The 23,442-nt window shown below is 46.4% G+C and overlaps 2 protein-coding genes across 7 annotated transcripts; one reads left to right on the plus strand and one right to left on the minus strand.

The window, feature by feature from the left end:
• Positions 1–18: 18 nt before the first annotated feature.
• LOC116841726 (menin) lies at positions 19–3,869 on the minus strand. 2 transcript variants are annotated; one of them, XM_032810027.1, is made up of 4 exons: positions 2,876–3,869; positions 2,160–2,473; positions 1,943–2,082; positions 19–1,774 (listed from the first exon to the last, which is right to left on the minus strand). In XM_032810027.1, the coding sequence occupies exons 1-4, from the start codon at positions 3,438–3,440 to the stop codon at positions 970–972; spliced, it is 1,824 nt and encodes a 607-aa protein (XP_032665918.1). In that variant the 5' UTR covers positions 3,441–3,869; the 3' UTR covers positions 19–969. The 2 variants fall into 2 exon arrangements, with proteins under 2 accessions (XP_032665918.1, XP_032665919.1); XM_032810028.1 differs by having other exon boundaries at positions 2,160–2,470; positions 2,876–3,855.
• A 19-nt stretch (positions 3,870–3,888) lies between these two features.
• LOC116841727 (leucine repeat adapter protein 25-like) lies at positions 3,889–21,504 on the plus strand. 5 transcript variants are annotated; one of them, XR_004377596.1, is made up of 5 exons: positions 3,889–4,058; positions 4,158–4,463; positions 4,672–4,791; positions 5,637–5,803; positions 6,157–6,559. XR_004377596.1 is itself a non-coding variant. In XM_032810030.1 (3 exons), exons 2-3 carry the CDS (start codon positions 16,567–16,569, stop codon positions 20,268–20,270), a joined length of 510 nt encoding a protein of 169 aa, XP_032665921.1. In that variant the 5' UTR covers positions 5,655–5,803; positions 16,548–16,566; the 3' UTR covers positions 20,271–21,504. The 5 variants fall into 5 exon arrangements, 3 of the variants coding, with proteins under 3 accessions (XP_032665921.1, XP_032665922.1, XP_032665920.1); XR_004377595.1 differs by lacking the exon at positions 6,157–6,559 and adding an exon at positions 16,548–16,691 and having other exon boundaries at positions 3,892–4,058; XM_032810030.1 differs by lacking the exons at positions 3,889–4,058; positions 4,158–4,463; positions 4,672–4,791; positions 6,157–6,559 and adding exons at positions 16,548–16,791; positions 19,986–21,504 and having other exon boundaries at positions 5,655–5,803.
• Positions 21,505–23,442: the final 1,938 nt, after the last annotated feature.

Here is a 23,442-nt window from a genome sequence, read left to right on the forward strand (position 1 = left end):
CCCCCCCCCCCCCCCCTATCTCCCTTACCGCAAGTCACAGCTCTGCGCACTGTGGAAGAATCAAGGAGATATTTACACGTACAATATTTGAATTACGACGGTAGCGAGTCACTTCCTCGTCTGTCGTTCTCTTCCCGCTCGACACTTCCACGTTTGCGCTTCTGCCGCGAACATTTCGTCGTTCCTTCACGTCGTGCACGATGCCCTCGGAAGCTCACCGATATCAAGTATCTCGATATGCAGCAGGATATTAGCCAATTAAGCGTCATAAAATTGATTTATCGTGGTGGGAAAGGCATTTGAAGAAATATAACGTTTAGATGTAATAAACGGAATTAAACTCGAAAGTATTTCTAAGTTCCATTTACTTCGTATGCTGCAACATCGGATAAAGTAATGCCATAAACGGGGAAGAAGGACAAACGACGCAATGTCGAGCGAGAAACTTGAGAACTTTTCAACGAGGTAACGGGTCGAACGGGAAAATGGCAAACCGCGGAGATGTCCACTGTGACGAGCTGCGGGCGACTCGCGACCCCGTCCATTAACTTAAAATGGGGAAAACTTTTTTGTACTTTTCTACAAATTTTCTTCATATCTACTTTATCTACATGTCTAACGGCGACATATCCCCGACGGTAACGTAAACGTGTCTCGCAAGGACCCGCGGCGCCGTTGCAAAACGAGGAGCACCGTGGAGGGTTTAAATCAAACGGCACGATATTCATCACGACGCTCTCGGGTCGAGAGATGCCGACGAGTCTATCCGAGGAGAATGGTAATGCGCCCCGGAGCATCGGCGGGAAACCGAGAGCGAGGAAGTCGGTATACCTTAACGTCAGCGCGTCGATTACGCGGTTCGATTACGTAATCCCACTTGGACTCGCCGAGTTGCGCGGAGGGTCGATTAAACCCGGTGGCACTATTTTAATATTTTACTATGCCGAAACGTCGGTCCAAGATCTTATACTATTCTCGACGTGTCCTTTTGGGACGCTGACTGACACCCACGTCATCGCTGCCGCGTGACTTCTTACCGATTTGCACCTGACTCTGCGCCGTTAGTTGCAACACCACCGCGCTGGTGTTGAGCTTCTCCGCCAGCAGCAGATCCTTGAGACCTTTCATCTTCTGACTATATAATATTACCCTCGGCCTCTCGTTCTCGGAGTCTGTCTCCACCTCGGGATCGGCGTTCTCTTGGGATGTCGAAGGCGCAGGCGGCAGAGCGTCGTCCGGCGGCGCGACGAACGGCTCGCCGCCGCCCTGCAGTAAGTAGTCTCTGTTAAGTATTTTCTCGCTGCAGGCTGCCGTCAGCGCCTGAATACTAGGATGCGTCGGCGCCGGGTTGGATGGTACTTTGGACTCCAGACTTTTGATCAGATCTCGCGCCGCATTACCCCTTTCCTTGGTCTTGCAGTAATTGTTGTTGTTGTTGTTGAGTGTCTCCTCAGGGCTGGTTTCTCTCTTTTGCGCCGCCTGTTCTTCCTGCCTGGCCTCCGTACTGTAGCACTCTATGACCACCTGGGCGCGTATACCGGCGTCGAATTTCGAAATCGTGTTCACTAGTGGCCGGGCCCAACCAATGTGCAGCACTGGGGTGTTCGCGCCCTCCTCCCACTGACAGATAGCGTCGTAGAATCTCAGCAGGTGCGCGAAGCAACGGGGTTGCCGTAGCAGCCGCTCGTCAGCGCGCACCGTATGTGGTATCAGTTCGTTGGCGATTTCTATTAGCTCTTTGTATATCTCGCCATCGTCCCGTGAATAATCGTACCTGTCGCACACAGAAACAAGTTAACAGACGTATATTGATGAAGCGCCACTTAATATATTCAGCACCATCGTAACGCCGAACGCGACACAGCGCCGACGAATGTAGTACGCGAGAAGTGTGCAAAAAAAAAGAGATGAGAGAAAAAGATCGCATTGAAGATATACTCACTTTCGCAAAACGTCAGCGGCGTCTGCCCACGATGATAATGCGTTCGCGTGCAGTCCGTGCCGATATAGATATCCGCCTTGATAAGTGTAAGGATAGACGTGTGCATTTCCGTAATACTTCCTCGCTGATCTTATGGCTTCCTGCACGCAAATTAATACACGTTCAGTATAAATACTACTGATCCAAAGCAACGATTGATGATTTTAGGAGCACAAACCTGGAAGAGATCTATGGCTGGTGGTCTTCCAGGTGTAGGAGCAGCTTCTTCCAAATCACCCAGGTTACCCAATGCCATTGGATACTTTGCCAAATGGCCCAAGTCATACAACAGCCACAGCAACTCCTGTTGGAGCAACGCGACTTCAGCCGCATCAGCTGTCGCACTGAGACTAGGGTTTATGGCCGACGCTATGGTAGCCACTTCCATAGCACGAGAGCACACCACTGCATGACCATTCACATACAGCCACGATCGAGATGCCACACCAGGCTCCACTGGCTGCCCACGTTTGTCTTCGTTTCCTTTTCCTGCTATCGAATGACAGTTATAATATTTCGATATGGTTTTGATTCAAAGGAAATGCAAAATCAAATAAGAAAATAGTTACATTTAACAAAGAATGTTTCACAGCTGTTATAAAATTCGTAAATTCAGCTTCAATATATGTTCCTAAATTCAGCTTAGATCAAGAGAATACACCAATCAGATTTACGAATTTTACAACAGCAGCGGAGCAACTTTCTCTACTGAACACAGCTACTGCTATAAATAGGTCTGTCTTTTACAACTGCACTTTATAAACTGTTTGTATATTTGTAAACATTTCTGCTCCCTTCTCTCTTCCACCAAGTATTAAGTATGTTTACTACATTTCTCTTAGATGCAGTACAGCTATAAAAAGCAAATCCTGTAAGGAACTTTGTAACACGCACCATGCCATGTGACTTCTACTGTCTCTGTACCATCCTCCCCATACACAACCCATGCGTGATCCTCTGACATTGCGAGATGCACATCCTTGAAACCTAAAACTTGACATCCAGCCACCACAGCAAATGCGACACCAAAGCAGTCCAGCTTGTTCGCAGTCAGGTAACTGTAGAGACTCTGCAGATGAGCGCGATCCTTATAGTAACTCCTGGTGAGCGAGTTCCATATCACGTCCGACACCTTCTTGACGAGTTCTCTGGTGGCGTACTTGGTGTCATAAACGGTGAGATCGACGGCACCCTTGATCACCGCGTGGAACTTGGTGTAGAGAGCCTCGGCGATGTGGTATTCAACTGCCGGTAACTTCGGCTCATCATAGACGACGTTCTCTTGAGAGACGAAGGCGCGATTGCAGGTTAGGGAATTCTCCACGGCGCCGACGAGGATCGAGAGCAGCGCGAGATCCGGCTCGGCGCTGTTCTCCAGCTGATTCTTGAAGATCTGCACGATCGCGGAGATGCTCTGGATCGGGAACAGGGCTCTGTCCTCGTCCCGAAAGCCCGCCATGTCGCTGAAGGTCCGCCGCTCGCTCGACTGGACCGAATGCACGATACGACGCTGTACGACCTACGACGCCCGAGACAGGCCTGTCATAGCGCGACTTTCGGCGGACGACTCGTGACAGAAACCAACCGCGAATCCACAACGAGCGGCCACGTCGGATACGCCGGCTCTACCCTGAACGCGCGCGCACTAGCGATTCGCTCCGTTAGCGGTGGTCCACCGAGCAGCGCGCTTCTCTCGCATCACCGCACGACAAATGCCGCGGCGACTCTCTGACGTGCCGTGCCGTTCCGTGCCGTGTCGTGGCTCTCGTTCGGCGCATCACGGCGCCGCGGCGCTTTACCGTTCGCGAACGACGGGGAGGAGTGTTTCCATTCGGCCGCCACCGCCGCGCCACGAGAGCGCTCACGGAAACCGGTCGAATTTTCGGTCACTTCAATTTGCGACGCAATAGACGCGGAAAAAGATGCCGGATCGTTCACCAACCTGGCATAGCCGTGAATCAGGCGAGAGTCGCTTTTCAAGTCTGAAGCGAGAATCGAGATTGTCGAGGTCGATAGAATTTCGATAGAGTTGACGACACGGAGAGAAATATCAGTCGACGCGTTTTCGTTGTAATAAGTGAGAATAACAACTATTTCTTTACTCTCAGATGAAAACCAAGCGCAGTATAGTAGGTATAGTAAGTTTGCGATGTAATTGTATCTTTCTATGTTGTAGACATCAGGAAACACAATCTGAGTGCGCACATCTATAGTTAGACAAGAATGTCGCATGGTCTAAGCGCGATTTGAAAATTTCAAGATGGCGTAACCCCATTGGTTGCTCCAGTGTCAGTTGCAGTTGGTTGGTTGCGCGCTCTTTCCTGTAAGTACGCATTTCGATTATTCCCTTTACCATCGTTCTCCACACTACTCGAGGACGTTGGGAAAGTCGCAGGAGGATTGATCGCACCGTTGCATTTGCCACACGTGTGTTCCGAAATTAAGACTGCTCTCAACGCCAAAATGAAGATAACAATAAAAAGTAAGTACTGTGAGAAACTTTAACGTTTGATTGAGATTCAAGTGTTTACAATGCCATATATGGACAATCATAAGATTATTTGTGGGCAATGTTTAATCTGGCGCACATGGTTAGGTTCGCTACATCCAATGTTTATATGTTCCTTGAAGCGTCTTGAAGCATATCTCTTATAGACCAGCAACTGTAAGACTCATTTTTATCTTCTCAGGCTGGACCGGAGTCGCCACCTGGCGTTGGATAGCGAACGACGATAATTGCGGCATTTGTAGAATGCCTTTCGATGCCAGCTGCCCGGACTGCAAAATTCCTGGAGACGATTGTCCCTTAGGTATCGCATGCATTTTTCTCAACTTTTACTTTGACTTCTCTATAACAATAATGTATGTACGCACATAGCGCACGATGTGCGCCAGACACCCTCTCTGTCTTGGTGACAATTGTGTAAATCTATGTAAAATCAAATTGCTTATTTTTAAGAGAAGAACTTTCTTAGAAAGACGTTTCGTTGCAATTATTTTTGCTAGAAGTACTTCTACTAGAATGATGCAAAAAGAAGGATTTCGGGAGAAGGATTTTTCTAAAGTGATCGCAATTTGATTTGCATTACTTCATGAAACGTGACGTCTCGTGCGATCTCGAACATATTGTGCAAGTGTGAAGGCCTACCCAGATAAACGTAGTTGCATAGTACATGTATACACAATGAAATTGACCAATCATATGTCTGATATAAAAGACATCCTTTTGCCACATGCATTATAATTAATTTCTTTATGCATGTGCAATATGTGATTATGCAAGTTTGTAGACCGGAGAGACCTTTAGAGAAGCACAGACAAAAAACAGATTTCTCGCAACTTGTAAAATGCCGCCACGGCGAGAGCGCGTGCCCGCGTCGGTGCGAGATATCGATCGACGGCCCGGCCGGCGGATAAACTGCTGCCTCTCGCCCTAGCCTTCGTCCTGGCCCCTCGTATCGATGCGCATACACGGCAAACGCAGGCACGCACGCACGCACGCACGCACGTCTGTATGTCTGTTCGTCCGTCCGTCTGTCCGTCCATCCGTCCGTCCGTCGCTCTCCCCCACCGCCAGGTGTGCGTTCCATGCGCGAGGTCGGATACCGACGACGAAATTAATTTAACGCGCGACCGACGCGACTTCTTGTTCCAGTGTGGGGGCAGTGCTCGCATTGTTTCCACATACACTGCATCATGAAGTGGCTGCACTCCCAGCAGACCAGCCACATCTGCCCAATGTGCCGCCAGGAGTGGAAGTTCAAGGAGTAACCGACGCTTTGCGCACAGGCCCGCAGGTGTCAGCACGCAGCGAGTAATCAGGTAACGCGTCCGTCCTTCGCCCCGGAACACTTCCAAGTTTCCCGTTGGAGAGACTTGGGCCAAGTTCGTCGTGGACGTTTTCCTGCTGAAAGCATCATCCTATCTTCCTTCGGCATGTAATGAGCGATAAAGATAGAATGATGCTTTCAGCACGAAAGGGTGCAACACGCAAACTTAGCCTTGGAAGTGACAATAATAATTGACAACGGTCACTTTCGAGGTTGTCGTGCAGTTGACATTATACGAGGAGCCCGTGATATCAATGTCCCGCGATTTGCAACCGAGCTAGTTGAACAGATTGTCTGTCTCCTTTGTCTATGTAGTCTAAAAAAAGACTCTGTCGTGTTAAACAGACTTCGAGCGCGAACGACCCGAAGAGCCGCTGGATTAAACATCAGCAGCTGGCGACGCGCTTCGTGACGTTGTGACACGCTCGTAAACATATGTCTCTCAGATTGATCGGACACGTAGTACGTGCAAACAGACTATTCATCGAATATCAAGCGTTCAAAGATCAGCGCCAGCCTCGCGCGACCCAACGGATGACTCATTCGTTTCCCGAGGAAATAGCCAGTGCGTTAAATTCAGAGTATTATCTAAAGTGCATCCATCCGTTGATGATTAATCTCGCCTGCCGCATGACAACCCGATGTGCATTTCCGCGTGCACACTTGTGACCGGTGCAACCAGTCTGAGAAACCGTCACTTTCCATATTGAGGGAACAAAAATATCTAAGAAACAGTAAATATTTTCTCGGTGGGTATATATATAACACATTCGCTTGTATTAATATAAACTAGTATAAATATATTAATGTACAAAATATCTTTCAAATAAGAAAATATATATATTCCCAAAATCTCAAGAGAAAACCTTAACTTGTTATGAAAGCAATTGTTTATTCTATTTAAATAAAAAAGTTTAGATTAAGATAAATATATTATTAGCATACACTACCAGATATTTACTATTTTTCCAGATATTTATTATTTTTAGACACTTATCTATATATATTTATTTACTATATATATTTATTTGTCACAGTTACTGTGATACTCACAGATTTACTTACACACTTTAGCAAAACCGCAGCAATCTACTCTCTATAAAACTCTCCTTGCACGTACTAATTAAGTTTTCTTAGAAAAATTCTTATTTCAGCAGTAGCTTGCAATTGACATTTTTCCCGACGTAGAAACTACATCCATATACAGGGTCCCACAGCAAACCTGTATAATGATAGCGAGACTAGATAGTCGTCCATTTAGCGACGATTCGCCGGTAACGGCAACTCGAACCTAGTTAGTGAAACTTCTTTAACTTTCTTCGTGATCAAGAGGTATGCTCACGGTTCGAAAAGTTGACCGTGCTGCGTCACGCTTATTTGCGTTCGTAGATCAGCTCCTCTTGTCATACCTACGGCGCTCTAGGTGACACCTGGACTCGTTGAATTATTAATAAGCCGATATGTGTTGTCTGCGTCTCTCACGTGTACGCTCCGCGTATATCCGAGAATGTAACGTAATAGTCGTGGAATAATCGTTCCCTCGGCAGCGGCTGCGGTCTCACCGTCGCATCGGTGCTCCTTTCCGCGCTTTAATTGCGAGAACGCGCGTATTTCGCCGACATAATCGCACGTGGAAATTCTGACGCGTTTAGTGGAACGCGGAGCATGAATACGCGAACAGATTGTGAACGAAAGCCGCACAAGCATCGCGCGAACATCTTTTTTTCTTTCTTTTTCCGTTCTTTTTTTTCACTCGACGATTTTACTTCGTTTACTTATCAATTCTTTCGTGAATCGACTTAACGTTTATGTTGAGAAAACCTATTTATTTATCACTGCATATTACAATCAGCACGACCAGGTAAAACGACGGCCAAAGTACATAGTGATAAGAATAGTACGCTACTTCATGCTTAAGTAGAGTTTTTCAGTATTATTTCTGAACACGTGAAAAACAATTGTCAAACTTCTATTTGCGGTACAGGAAGAAAATCGTGAACATACCGAAAGGTATAATAAAGGTACATAATTAAAAGTCGCGTTTGCAGAGATACTACTTATTCGTTTGTCGTCTCTTTAGCGTCTTGAAAGACTATGGCTGTGTTCCAAAATTTACTGCCAGCACTGAAAAGCTATAGTTCATATTTTCAGTACTATCAGCAGCTATCAGTAATTTTGAAACACAGCCAAAATTGACAGAAAGAAACATTTAAAAACTAAAAAATATTTATTGCAGTGGGTACTAATAACATATTTACTCAAATCTAAATGACCTTTTTGTTTAAATAGAATAAACAAATGTTTTCATGAAAAAAGTTAAGGTTTTAAAAAAATGTATATTTTCTCTGTAGAATATTTCATATATATATATATATATATATATATATATATATATATATATATATATATATATATCACAATAGGTAAATATGTTATTAACTATATCGAATAAATATTTTTTTTTATTTCTTCGACACTTACATTCCCTCAACGTGTAAATATAAGCGATGTAAGCTGCTTCGGACGTAAGAAAGTAGGGAGGGGAGGGGGGATAAAAAATAGTGCACCTTCCGCGCTGTGGGATTCGAAACTTGCGCTTCGACCGCATATCTCGCGAAACCCCGTGACCCAGAAGTCGAATTTGTTTTGACGGCCGCGTAGCGGTCGGGCAGGAACGTCTCCGCGCGCGACACTTCACGATCCGATTTCGACCGGTCTAGGAACCGGCCGGACCGCGCCGAGCGGGCGCCGATTTGCATTTTATCGCGGGAGATCGGCCGCAAAAGTGGAACGAGTCGTTTTTGCGTGAGCCGCGAAACAGAGTGTGAATAAATTCCGAGCCCGCGTTTCCCGGCCGAGATGTGCCACTTCGGGCTTAATTGCGCTGTGAATGGGCGGACGATAAATGCGATCGCGCTGATAACGACGCGTGCCGCGCGTATCATCGCGGTGTCACCCCGCGCAAAACGCGCGATATCACCCGAGTATGCCGCACTGATCTCCATGACCTCGCTGCGCTCCAATGTCGGCGGATGGAACACCCGGAAAACATTATGTCGAGTTACGATATGGAAAAACGCAACTGAAATTATCTCTCGAACGAGGCATCTGCACGCAGGAGCCGCGATACAAATACGACGTCCGTCTGTTTTGCATAAAGAGATGCACATATAAAACTCCTCATCCTTTTATTAACTTCTAATTGCATATCGCACGATGCTCCGTCTAGATTCTATTTTTAACTCTTACAATACCGCGTCTCGCGGCGCTAAAACAAACGCGAACGAGCAGGGGAGAGTCAGGGAGTCGCTTCGCTAATAAAGCGAATTACGCGAATCAAGGATAATGACGCTTCCGTGGAATCTTTCTTCCGCAATCTTCGAACGTAAAGCACGAGAAGAAGAAACGGAGACGAGCTGTAGAGAGAATGTCGCGCAAGCTACGGCACTGGCGAACGCGGACCTCCACGCTGGGGCAGCTCGTCGCGAGGCGGAGGGGACCTAATGGGTCCCTTCCCTTTTCGCCGTCTCACTCTATTCACCTTCTCCTCCAACGACCCATCTCTCTCTTTCTCTCTCTCTCCTCCGTCTTGCCCTTCTCGTCCGCTACGGGTTACTCTCTCACGCGATACCACGACGATACCGGCCGCGATGCACACCTACGCTCAACGATGGAAGGTAGCGAGACGGACCCCGAGAGAGGCGGTTAGATTTGAGCCCAAGGGTTTGTTTCATAACATGACATGGCTCTCTTAATAACCACAGTCGTGTTGATTACACGGGGGAGAATTTTCTCTCCGCCCTAACATTCCTTTTTCGCGCTAACATTTAAATTTCCTCGTTGTTCTTATGGAAATTTTGCATGGCGAATATTTGAACAATATTGAAGTTTTGAGTTCAATAGCGCGGAAAAATATAGACCTTTATCTATGATAGATTATATTTGTTAATTATGCTGAAAACATTTATTTTCGCCTTGGACATTCTTCTTGCGTGATTCTGACTCACGATTTTTCTTGTTGTAGAAATTTTTATACGGCGAAAGATTGAACAGTTATAGATTTTTTTCAGTAGTACGAAAAAACAGACTTTCATCTGTGAAAGATTATATTTTATCATTTTGCGTTAGTATTTTTTATCATCATGTACATGGTAACGAGAAATTACGAGAGATTATGATATCTGTGCTCCATTGAGACGCGGATGTCGACATGCGGATTATCGCTAACGTTCCTTGTCCCACAAATCCCAGAAAGTTCGTATTTATCGCAAATCGCATTTGCGTCGATGCGAATAATGCGCTCGCGAAATAAACGTATTCGCGGGTAATTAACTGTTACACCTGCGCTGAATATGATGTAAAGAAAAAGAGCGGTATGTGACGGTTACCGTGAAGTGTGGCGTGAGTCTTGTAATTCCATCGCGTCACGGCGAAATCGGCTTACATAAACTTAAGCAATCTCGGGCAACTGTATTTAATTAGGACTCGCCGGCCAAGTAGATCTTGCCGTAATTGAATGGTTCTATAATCGTGATATCACGTTTCTCTTTAACGAGTTCTACGAATTTGTCGTCGAACTTGATAGCTAAGATAAAAAGAAACATACGAATATTCACGAGAAGCGAGAATTAATGATAATAATTGTCTAATCCTCCAACATTTTTAGGCGTTCTCTAAAATCGAAAAGCTCGAGAGATTCTCCTCTGGAATGTAGATTCTCATTTCCGATATCTCGAACGGACGGAAACCAGCTTGGATAACGTCGAGACGCTGTGGAATGCGCCGTGAAAATAACGCGGGAAAAATAACATCCCTGAGAAGAAACTCCGGCTGTCTACTAGCGACGCTAGAAAGTGTGACCGCGACTTTCCGTGAGGTTTAGAACGGCAGCCGCTTTTTCCCCAGATCTCCCGATTTTACGTAACGCTCCGTGCGATCTAAACGCCCGCGTCGCGTTTTCCCTATCCGATCGGGGACTGACACGGCGCGGATCACTACGCTAAGATCGCTAAGAGGCCGTGTTCAGTCTTCGCCACCGCCATCAACCGCAGGCCCTCTTTACATTTACCTCTGCTCCCTCTTGATGCCCTCCACACATACACAGCATAGCCACTCATTTATTCACTTACTCATTCCCTCGCTCACTCATCCACTCGCTCACTCACTCACTGACTCACTCGCTCGCTCGCTCGCTCACACGCAAAGCACACATTCACTAACTACCTGACGAGAACTCGAGCTCGACCAGTCACGTGGCCACCGATCGCGAAGGATGTTTGCGGGATCGCCAAGTCAGTCCGCGGCGGTCGGTTCGTCGAGAAAGAGAGGATAGAAGCTCGATCGGTTGAACGAAGTAGGGAGAGACGAAGGAGGAGATACTGGATCGCGGAGATACCGCCTGGGGTCTCGGGATCGTCTCTGCTCTAGCTCTACCTGTCCGAAGGCATTCGGTGCGCGTCGCTTCAGGTTGTTTCTCGCGGGTTCGTGGCGTACGACAGCGACAGAGTGTTTTCGTGATTGGTTTGCGGAAAAGCAGAATTAAAAACAACGAAAGGAAGAATTCTCGAATGCTTCCTTTCGCTACTTCCGAGCCGATAGCGCTTTGGAGTGTTATCGTAAAGGAATATTGGTTGGGAGACAAGTGTTTTCCTGATTTATTGGTGCGTTAGAAAACGATGCCGCGAGGATCGCGTGGCATTTTGGTGCGCTGAAAGGTAGAGAAGACGCGATGTGACGTCGCACGGGACGTCAGAGGTGACGGTGAAGGCGCAGGTGTGATGTGCGATTTAGGATGAAGTGATTTACACCGAGAAAGACGTCCTCGCATTCTCCTTGTTTGAAATAATAATACGTGACGTTGGGTATTTCAGTGTTATCGCGTGTTACGACGATAAGAAGATGTACTCGTTGAGCAACTTTTCGCTTCACCGATGACAAAGAGAGTTGGATTATTTTAGATTTTGGAAAGGATCGAGATCGAGAAAGAAACAAAAGGGAGAGAAAGGCGATTCTGCGATAAAACCACCAGCCACCAGCTAGATACCGATACACTCATGATCAACATCGTTGCATCTGTTCAACAGTTGGTGCACGCTGCGTTTTGCAGTATGCGATAGAAAGTTTATTCGCGTGACGGGATAAGCCAGGTTGCTGCCTTCGCAAGGAGAAGCAGGATCGTCGGGAAGTCTACTTTTGTACACTCTTCGCAAAAAGAGAGCACGAGCGATCGAGATAGAAAGGCGAGTATCGAGGCCAGAACAGCATCTCGATGATCGAACTGAATGGGACCCGAGGAGAAAGGAACAAAACGAGCAACTTTTATAGAAAATTGAAGACCGCGTGCCGGCCACGGGATCGTTAACGAGTCGATGTATCCGGAGATATTTACGAGATGTAGCCTGCAACTGCGGAATTGTATGCAAAAGCGCATCGGCGCGATTTCGCAAACGCGACTCATTGTGCGGTTGCGGCGCGCTCGCCAACGGGAAGGAGAATTTCGGAGATTGGAGAGATGACCAAGCCGAGCTTGGAGCCACTAGCGGACACGTGCGCGTAAAAAAGAACACTACGTACGATGCGGTACCCGCGGAATTGTATGCAAAATTACACTGGCGATATCGCGGGGGCATCGTGATCGCGACCCGCTTGCGAATAAAGAGGACGACGAGGTGGACTCGAGGGAACGAGAAACGTTGGGAGAAGGAAACAGTGAGTCGAGGGTATGCGGCAAGATTGCGGTGATTTCGCTGGCGCAACAGTGCAGAAGCATGCGCAACATTGCACAACGCTCTTGTCATCCCTAATAGCTCTCACCCATGCCCACACTCGTTCGTGCGTTTCGGACGGGCAGCGATTTTGACGAAACCGCAGCACAACGCGCGCGTGTCTGAAACAACGTTGTCGGTGCAGACGCGAGGTACAAGAAGGAACACTTTCGCAGAAACACTCGGCTGTTATTATCGCTTTATCTGCCTGCGCACCCGGTGATTCATCGCGGCGTTTTAACAGCGGAATCAAATATTGTCGTCATAAATATTGAGGTGGCTTTTATTCCTGAGGAATTCGCCTCGGGATACGTCGGAATTTCACGAACGTCGCCGGCGCGAAAAGCATCGCGTTTACCGAGTACACAAAAGCCTTGTTCACCGAGTACATCACGGCGTTTTATACATTCCACTCAAAGACGACGGTTTGCGCGCGCGCGCGCGCGCGCGATAAAGACGATGATAAACGTTGCCTGTTATCTTGTGAAAAGCTTTACGGAGCGGAGTGTTCGTCTCTCACGTGCCGGGTGAAGGTACCTCGCATTACCACTGACATTTAGTCGTTGCGAAGTAACGCCGAGCGTTACCTTTATGAAATTGCGGTTGGGCGCGAGCGGGCCAGTCGATCGAGAAACTAACGGGCTGCCGATGATAATCGCAAAACTATCTTCCACTTGAAAATTCCGTCACGGACTCGTTCATCGACTTGGTCACGCCTCCGAATGACGCATATATTTTTACAGTGAACAGTTCGAAATTTAGTCTCACTGTGAGTGCACGAAATCGCCAACCGGTGTGAAACCCTATGGATTGACCAATAAAAGTGATGAATTATTATCCTGAGAGAAGCTGATTTCCAATTTAACGTCAGTAATTATACATTAAAGTGCCGCATACACCTGTCGCGTATACTTTCATTATTACACGATCGAAATCGTGTCACCGTCGAGAATGGTAGTTGGTTAGATCCGAAACGAAAAACAGCGGAATGCAGCTGGCAACCAGTCAGAGGCCTCATCCGCCTCCGGTGCCACCTCGGCCGAGTCGGCAGGTGGTTGCAGAGGCCCTTAAGAGATCGCCAAGGCCGCCCTGTCCCACCAGACAAGCCCCACCGCCGCCGAACACGAAGCCCTGGAGATCTAATCAGCAGCAACAGCAACAACAACATCAACAACAACAACAGGTGTCCCCAACAGGCGGACGTACTATCGTGTATGAATCCACCAAAGAGTGTGCAAAGGACGAAACAGTGCTCAACGATAGGAACCAACAAGATCGCAAGCAGGGCCAAGGCGCGACGATTGACGACAGAAACGCTGAGGACAGCTGCTCAGAGAATCCTACGGATCGCCGCAAGTCGAACGACGGCAAGATCTTAGCCTCGTCTCACGATCACCAACACCAGCAATATGAAGACTCGAGTGGCGGCGTCTCGGAAAAGTCTCAAGCGCTTCATTCCATGGGAAATCTCGTGGGTAACGTGGTACGTAAGCAAAACAGCCTGACGGAAGACCAACGACCGCGCAGGCCGTCGGAGATCCGAAGAAACTCCCGCGGAAAGGATCAGATTAATCCACTGGATCATCGAAGTCGATGCAAAGAAGACGCGATAGCTCCTGCGGAGAAGGTCGAAGCGGCGGTTGTCGGCTCGAGAGACCGGGCTGAGGCTACGTCGAGAGCCCCGCCGGTGGCTGCCAGGACCAACGTATCATTCGAGGAGGAATATCGCGCGTCCTCCAGTCCGGACACCGGCGGCGGGCGAGTCGCGGTGAGTCACTCAGAAAAATGCAGCGGCAGTCCAGAGAGAGAGGCAAATGGGCACGACTCTCGGCCGACGCCCACGTGCAGATTGTGTCCTGGTGAGCAGCAGCAGCAGCAGCAGCAGGAAGCGTCCTTGGCGAGTGAAAAGGCTATCAGAAACGGCGCCGAGGTTGCAATCGAAAGATCAGGCCCGACAAACGGCGCTCCGAGCGTTGACCGCGCCACCACGGTGCTGGTCGTCGACGACGAAGCAGAGCGTAAAATCACGCTCGACGACGAGGACAACAATGACAATGACAGCGACAATAATATCCATCGGCAGGACTGGCTGGAGGCGGGGGTCCATTACTCCTCCACGCAGATCACCCTGCACGGCGACGGCAACGGTGACACCGTCGACGGGGATCGTATTAACGGCTACGATCATCGCGAGGAGGAGAGAATTACCGACCTTGATTTCATCAGGTAGAACGGAACCGCGTTATTGAAAGAAATGCTATTTTGCTGCTTGTTATTGTACGTTGCTTGTTGCCGCAACGCGATAGCGAATTTCAACTACTACTTTCGCGCTACTAAACTGGAATAAGGCTTTTCTTCGCATTTTTTTTGGTAACATTTCCTTTAGTGAAAATTAATTAATATATGGAAAATGATTAATAATAATAATAATTCATTTTGAAAAACTATAAAACGCTATTATTTTGATTGCGCAATAAGAGTAATAGAAGCACCGCCGAGTTAGCGGCGTAAATCTGTTATATAAACGATGATCTACTACATGCACAGCGTACCTGTATGTGTGCGTGTGTGTGCGTTATTAACGACGTATTAATTGTAGAAAGGCCGTGATAGCTACAGGGTCGCCACTTTGTTGCCATATATCTGCGCATTGGTTCGTTGCAGATCTGAATGCAACGATCCGATAATACGATTGCGTCGCTTTCCCGTATCGCACGATAAATGCCGTGTTGACCGACCGTAAAAACTAACTGCTCGTTAGTGTAACGAACGCTCGACAAAGTACGTTCATGGATAGTTCATTTTTATCTGTTTTTCTTTTTTTTTTTTTAGTAGCCCGATCTCTGATTCTCTCGGTCGCGAAATTCTAGAAAATCCCGAAACTCTGTTCTTTAATCTTTTTTTTTTTTTCATAAAAACTTCTAAAAAGAGAATAACCTATTTCTGTGATTTTGTCGATTACAAGATTCCAAAATTGCAAATCTCACTTTACAGCACGAATATAAAAATGGGAAAAAATATAGTCGAGGATTTCAGAAATCAGTACATGTACCTAACAACAAGAAAGATAAGAAGAAACGAGAAGTATAAACTTTGAGTCTCTCTGAGTGTCTTTTTCCTACTATGAGTCAATTACGAGATTGTTGACATTTGTAAGCTAAGCGCTAATAAAGTGGTATCTATCTAAGCGCTAATAAAGTGATATCTATGTGTATGTGTGTATGTACATATATGTATTGTATATACATATATGTAGATTGTATATATATCAAGTCGGTATCGTTGCGTTTGGCAGCGTATCAAATCTCTTCATCCCAATACTCGGTAAATAAAATGAGACTGGCAGATCGCAGAATCGCGTCAAACGCATACATCGGCATCAACAATGTACGATCGGACGAACACACTTCCGCGACGCGTGCACGCGTGATAATAACCGCGGAGTAAAATGAGTCATTCGCCAAATCGCCCGCCTTCTTAGCCGCAGGCAGCTAAATCAAGACAGATCGATTTTTATTTCGTGAAATGGTCGTATAACGGTATCCCCAGTTTCCTGCCTCCGCTATCGTATACTCCGCCCTTGGCAGTTTGCAGGAAAGAACATTCGTCCCGCGGCAGTTTTCTTTAACGTCGCGAAACTGCCGAATTCATCACTGTCGTGAATTCCATTCGAACTTCTATTTTTATCGATAATCGAAAAGCCGTGGGCGGCCACGCCGAGAGAAAGAATTCGCTTAAAATTAAAGTAGCAAACATACAATTTTTATTTTATAGTGTATATTTATATAAATTTACATATTTTATATATTTATATTCTTATTACAAGTACTCGTGAATACATACTCAATCATTAAACATTCTCATTCATAGAAGTATTAAAAAATCATTGAGAAATCAAGTCATTAAATCACTGACTTGCTAAAGTAAAATCCCAGTTCGTTAAGACCGGTGTCTTTACTATTTGTTGCATAGTATACAAGAAAGGATTGCGATGTCTTCTCTGCAAGGATTACCCCCGTTACCGAGAAGTCTGAGCGGCTTCAACCTGAGCGGCGGACGTAGCGAGAACGGAGAGCCACCTCCACCGCCCACGAGGTCGTCCAGTAAATCCCAAAGAGGCGGTAAAACGTCGGTGCAGTCGTCGTCGAGGCCGTCGCCACCTGCCAGGCAACTCACCACCCTGGATACCCAGTTGGCGGTGCTCAGGAGAGAAATGGTACTCATCCAAGAATTGCTCGAAGACTCTCTTTCCTTTGAACATCAAGGAATAGCATCATCTTACGTTGTTATCGAACAACGCATGATCGAAGAAACGCACTCCTCGTTGTTTGTTTCCCCGCTACATGGGCAATGGGTTCGCAAAGACAACTAGATACTGATTTTCCGACTGATCCTTGAACGCGTGATATCTCTTTCTTCGTAATATTCTTCTTCCACGTATATTTAATTAATATATCACATACTTAACGACCTACGAGCGATCTACGAAGATTTTTCGAATTTTTTACCGTAATTGAAGAACAAGAGTTTTTATAGCCATGACATACTCCATCTCTTGACGATGAAATTTCAAGTAAAATACTCCGATAGTCTTTTCAGCCATAATATCACGCCTGATCGTTAAATAATCTAAACTATTCATACGATCGATAACAACGAGGAGAAGACTCGAAGACCGAGAAAACGAGCTAGGGATTCTCTAAGAATGATCATGAAAAAATATTTGTACGCATTTTACGAGGCGCAGCAACATTGTTCGTGACGTGGTCGTTAAATTGTCGATGCTGTTCAAAGTAGTTTGAAATTGTGCATCCTTTAGCGGCAGCCATTAACTTCAATAGAAACCATTAGTCATCCGCCGCGACGCGAAACGTATTTACGGAGCCTGCAGGAAAATTCCACGCGTTCGCGACTAATAACACGCGCAGCTTCAGAAAAAAAAAGAAAAGAAAGATATTTCCGTTGCAATCGATCGTGACATCTTTAAATAAGTCTTGCACTGACTATTCGCTCATTAGTACCTTGCCACATGCGATTACCCTCTTCATACTTAACATTTGAATTCTTTGACCTGACACATTTCGTATTTCCGACATATTTTATGCAAATGGCCAAATATTCTCTATTAATCTTTATTAATCTTTCCTATCACCTCTGTCCATTATTTTCCGTGCTTTTTCTTTTTTACTTGAGGCATTTTTCTCTTATTCCGCGACTTTTCTGTCGTTTCTTTCCGTCGTTACTCTTTCTCTGAATTTTCATACTTGTATTCTTCGTCTCCGATTTCTTCTTTGAGATACTTCTCGCGTCGCCCCACTGTTACCTCGACGTGAGCTTCGATTCTCGCCACTCCTTATCCTTGATATTTCGTCACGTCGTCATTCCGAGCACGTTTCATGAACCGTCGTTGTTTTCCACTCGGTCTTGGTGTATCCTCTGTCTTCTTTCCTCGATTCTTCCGCGTCTGTTTAGGCGACCCGACCGACCCGTTACCTCGAGGCCGCGATCGCGTGTGGATAAATCACGGAGCTCGATGAACACGTATTTTACGCGTGGGATCATAAGCGGCGGGGAAGATCGAGGTGTCGTGCGCGATAGAGAAAGAGAAAATGCTTATATCACTGGTCGTGCAGAAGTTCCACTTTTTAATTAGTGTTACATTACGCGTTCGCTGCATCAACAAGCTCTTCACGTGTCTATTGCCATTTCATACATCGCGTATTCTCCTATGTCGGCTGGCGACGTCGCTGTTAAGATGCGCTTATCTATCTAATTTCGAAAAATCACTTACCTCGAGCTTCGTGCAGAAGTTCCACTTGTTAATAGGTATTATATTACGCGTTCGCTGCACCAACAGACTTCACGTGTCTTTTGTCACTCTATACGTCGCGCATTCTCTCATGTCAGCTGGCGACGTCGCGATTAAGTATCGCGCTAATTCATCTAACTCTGAAAGAGTGCTCACTTCGAGCGGAGGATCGTCTCTCATACGATGTTATTTGCATGATTTTCTCGCACATCATTTTATATAACGCTCTTTCGACGATGTTTCCGACGATTATTTCACGCAACGAGAGCCTCCGAGTATTCCGCTGATCCAGTGATTTTATGAATTACCATCGCGTTTCACATACGAGATCATTGCCGCATCGTGTATCGTATCGTATCGTTGTACGTTTCCACATATTTACTCGGCGTCGCGGCAACCTTCGGCGGTGAACCCATCTGAAATTAACAGTAACGGGACTTCGTGTAGGATTTCTCCTAGGAGGTGAGCGCTCATGATGATCCGTTCGCGCCAACGTCTCGGCGCTCGTACCTAAGTTAGGCTAATAATTTAATAGTCAATCCAGACACACGAAGCGAACTGGCACAGCCGCTCCCACGCTGCATTCCCTCAGGCGTGACTTTCCTCCTTCCCCCTGTCCCCCGACGACTCCCCTTTCCTCGGTCGCTCTCTTTCACCTTCGTTCTCTCTTCTGCTCCGTCGTCCTTTGCGCTCGGCCTCGTTCCTCCTTCTCGTCGCGCTTTCCGCCGGCGTCTCTCATTCCCATTCTCATTTTGCGTCTCTCCTATACGATTCCCTCTTCCACCGTTCCCACGGCGGCCGGGCAGCCGCCGAGTTGCTTGGAAATGCGTTGTTTCGGTCCGTAAATCGCTACGTAATATTTTACCTTGGCGACCGTATGGTGAAATGGTAAAAGTGAACGCGCCTGAACTCAAACGCAGTGTCGCGATTCGTCTTGGTGCCGGGCCCCGCGCGAAATTTCACGATAGTCTACGAATAATAGAAAAATATCATGAGTCACGCGAGGAAAATAGAATCACGATCAGGAAATAGAATATTCAATGTTAGTGTTGATCTTTCTGTTCTTATAAAAACAGGAGTAAATAACGTATAATGATTATAAATGGAGGTAAGCTACCTCTGATTGGAACTTGAGACTTTCATAATCACCAATTCTCGATACAGAATTTGTGAATACGAAAAAGTGGTTTTCGATATATTTTCCCAATATGTAATAATATTCTTAGAAAAGAGAAACAGAGAGAGCAAAAAAGTGAAAATACATTTCGTATGTTCTTTCTGCAATGTCGAAATTTAAACTCGTGTTCTCAGTCCAGCACGCTTATTTTGTAATTTTTTAATGCGTGCGCGCACGTTACGCGTCGTCGCGTAGGTATAACACATTATAGCTAGGTTAGGCAAATGACTTAATAATAATTGCGCAATGACGTTTAACCAATACGATATTGTTGTTAAAAGTTATAGAACAAAAGCACATTGGACTGTCAACATATCGACGTTACTGTCATAAATAGGTCGAGTTGGTTAAAGTGAACAAGCAACAAAGGTGGTGCGACGATACACGTGCGAATCGTAATTGTTCTCGCTTTCTCGCTTTGCAGTTCGGCTTGCGGCAGCTTGACCTCTCGCTACTGTCCCAGCTGTGGTCCCTGAACGAGTCGATTCAAGAGTTCCGGCAACTACTGCAGGAACAGGAAGACCGAGCACCGTCGCCGTCGCCTAGCAGCGAAGAAGGAGACGACACGTCCTACGGAGCGCATCCGCCGCCACCGCCGAGGCGGCCGGCGCCCACGCTGCACCATCATCGACCGCCGCGACCACCCAGGCCACCCAGGCCGTCGCCCAGTGACGATTCGCCGTCGAGTGAGGAGTACGGGGCCGTTTGACGTATCGTCACTGAGAGAAAGAAGCACACGAGGCGATCCCGGTCGTATCAACGTCCTTAGAACAACATCCTGGACCGATTGCTTCGAGGGAAAGTCTCGAGATCGAGAGATCAATGTGGAAACAGAAACAGACAACGACGCCGCAATCTCGAGCATTTCTTTGCCCCATGAACTCCTGACCTATGGTCAAAAGTTGTACGTGCGCGCGATGTGATGTCCTGCGAATCGCGAACTATATATTGATCCCTGCTAAAGTACCTGCGACATTACTCGGAGAACCATTCGAGATTGCGATCTATGATTCCCCTTTTCTTTCCCTAGTTCGCGATTAAGACTGACGATCGTACCCGACCTGCGAGTTGGGTTAACCGCGATCGCGCGAACGATGCTGTTTACACGACTATCCGGAGAAGCCAAGTCGCTTCTCGCCAAGCGTCGCTTGAGGAGCCATTTGAAATTGTGATCAGACATTGTTTCAGCACTTTTGACACGAGGACCGATGATCGAGTCGACTGGACGACAAAAAGACTGCATCGTAGCTCAGCCGGTATTGCGCGAAGCGAGCTTCGCGTATGTATGTGCGATAGCAATCGCTTCACGGCCCGGGGAAAGAGTGTCGATTTGCCAATCTGCGACAACGACGTTCTGCGTACGTGCGCGTCGCGCTCTGGACAAGGAAGGACTCGATTGCCGCGAGTGAGAGAGCTGATTTCAGCTCGGCGCACACTCCTCTCCACTTGTGATAGCGCTCGAAGGGGCCTTTGATTAATTGATAATCGCGTCCGTTTGTGCGGATTAAGATTCCTCCGAGACTTCGCTCCGCCGGGGAGCGACCGTAACCGATCCGAGCCCGCTGCACCGCGCGAACCTTCGAGGCTCGCTAGCCAAATATTGTTGGCCCTTATCCCTTTTACTCCTTCGTGTTTTTTATACCGTTGCGTCCGTCGCTAAGCTTATCTTCCCGGTCGATGTCGGACCACCGGCGCGGCCAAATCGCCGTACACGCGGAGAAAGATAAAATGTCGTGAGGAACCTAATAGGCGGGAAACGCGCGATTTCCGATAAACCTTACACGCGTATCGCCTGCCGACGCCAACTTGAGCATCCACGTGTACGGCGTCCTCGGGTAAACTGAGATTCTCAATGTTCCGCGACGCTCTTTCGCGTAGATTAGCTTGAGCTGTGTGTAAAGATACGTAAGATTATGCAAAATAAATGAGACTTAATTTAAATACATGCCGACACGTAACAGACTCTGCGTGGCAATTACGACCTTTCCCTCTACACGCCGTTGTCCTGACACAGATAGCTCGAGTGGTTGACTTATGCTGCGCCTAGTTGCATATATGCAAAGTGCACCCGCCCTGATGATACAGCCGTTCATCGGCAGGGTGTGTGCGGAAATAAATAACGGGCGCGGAGAAATCGCTACGGGGCTCTTCGCGTTGTATAAAGTGTCGCAATGATCTACGCGCTGTGTTATCCGTTCCAGTTACATGTCATTCTAGCTGCTCTGTCTATTTGATTACTGGCACGATGCTAATGTAAACGATGGAACGTGTAGAGAAACAAGTAGCGTTTGATGAACACTCTTGCATATACAAAGCTTTTGCGGCCTGTTATATTTTGTCGAGGTATTTTCATTGTCCTTACCCAACGAAAATTATTTTCACAGTTGTAGTTGTGTGTTTACGACATATTTATCGAACTATTATTTTAAACGGTAGCTCAATTGATTTTATAACATTCTTTAACAGAGAAGAAAACTTAACTCTTTTATCGGAATGGAAATTTTGCTGTTAACCACGAAATGATGACATTTGTGTTTACTTAGAATTGGGAATGGAAGTTTCATTTATTGCAGACATTTTTTTAATCCATATATATATTTTATATATTTCTTCTCATGGATTATACATAGTTTGGCACTGTATCGCTATTAAACAAGAAAACTTTTATAAACTTTCAAATGGAAAAAATTGTCGATAAACGCTGCGACTTGTGCGTTTCCTTTATCGCTTGACGTGCATATGGCTCCTTTAATTCTTGCACGATCCACGCATTCCGCTGTTTAAACCTCTTACCAGTCGTTATCACCTCGCACACGCGCGCACAAGAATGCGACGAGGACGCAAGGGAAAGCGAACTCGCCGGTTAAATTATTTGAATTACTTTACGAAATAAACTTAAATAAATGAACTGCAAGAGGGAAATTATGAATAAGAAGGGAAATACAATAAATTAAGGATCGTTGGAACGAACATATACACATGTATAAGCTCTCACACAAACGAGGGACGTGCGTATATCTTCACACAGGAAAAGGTTTCGTTATTACAATCAATTCACGCAGGAAATATGGGCTACACGTTATTCGTACGAATCGTGTTAGAAGAAGTTGACTAGTTAGTACAGTCAATATGTTCGCCTCTCTCTGGCCGCATGTTCGTCGAGATGCCATCCTTATTGCATTTACGATCTCAAAACTTCATCGTCGAGCTGCGAAGATGCTTGCCCGCTATAGAGAAGAGCCCATTCATATAAAGAAAGCGCGTGCGTTATCGACAGTTTAACATGGCCTGAAGACTCGATAAAAGAAAGTGCCAATATTGCCAAAACTCAGTATTACTCGGAAGATTTCCACACTTATGAAGCCTAGGAAACACCGTAAAAGACTGTAGTACCACGTATGAGCAAGTGTATGATATGCAAAAACGAATGTAGAGAACACTCTCTTCAGTGTCTCGCCATTTAAATTTTCGTCTTTTCTTTTTGCTTTTTTACTTTTGATCCTTATCTTTTTTTTGGCACTTCCAACATCTTTTCGTCGTGTCCTCGTTTGCTCTCAACAAGCTGACCTTTAGCGAGATACTCGTGCGGAAAGAAGCGTGAATTCGTCCGTTTCTCAAACGGGCCTGCGTCGTTGATCATAATTAACTGTTAGCGCACGTATATAAAATCTGCTTAAAATTCATTACAGAGCGGCGTCCGCGCGGCAAGTGAAATGATGAGCGATGGAAAACAACATTAAACGTCGTTCTGCTGATGGAATCAAAGTCGAGATCGCGCGCACGACCTCAACGATCCCAGGGGCCACCGCGACGCGAACTACCGTTGATTTTCTTTTTTTTTTCGTTAAACATTTCATATAATAGACGTAATATGTAATAGA

This window comes from Odontomachus brunneus, unplaced genomic scaffold (assembly GCF_010583005.1).
Source record: "Odontomachus brunneus isolate Ranch 3 - 2012 unplaced genomic scaffold, Obru_v1 Obru_scaffold_018, whole genome shotgun sequence".
NCBI lineage: Eukaryota > Metazoa > Arthropoda > Insecta > Hymenoptera > Formicidae > Odontomachus > Odontomachus brunneus.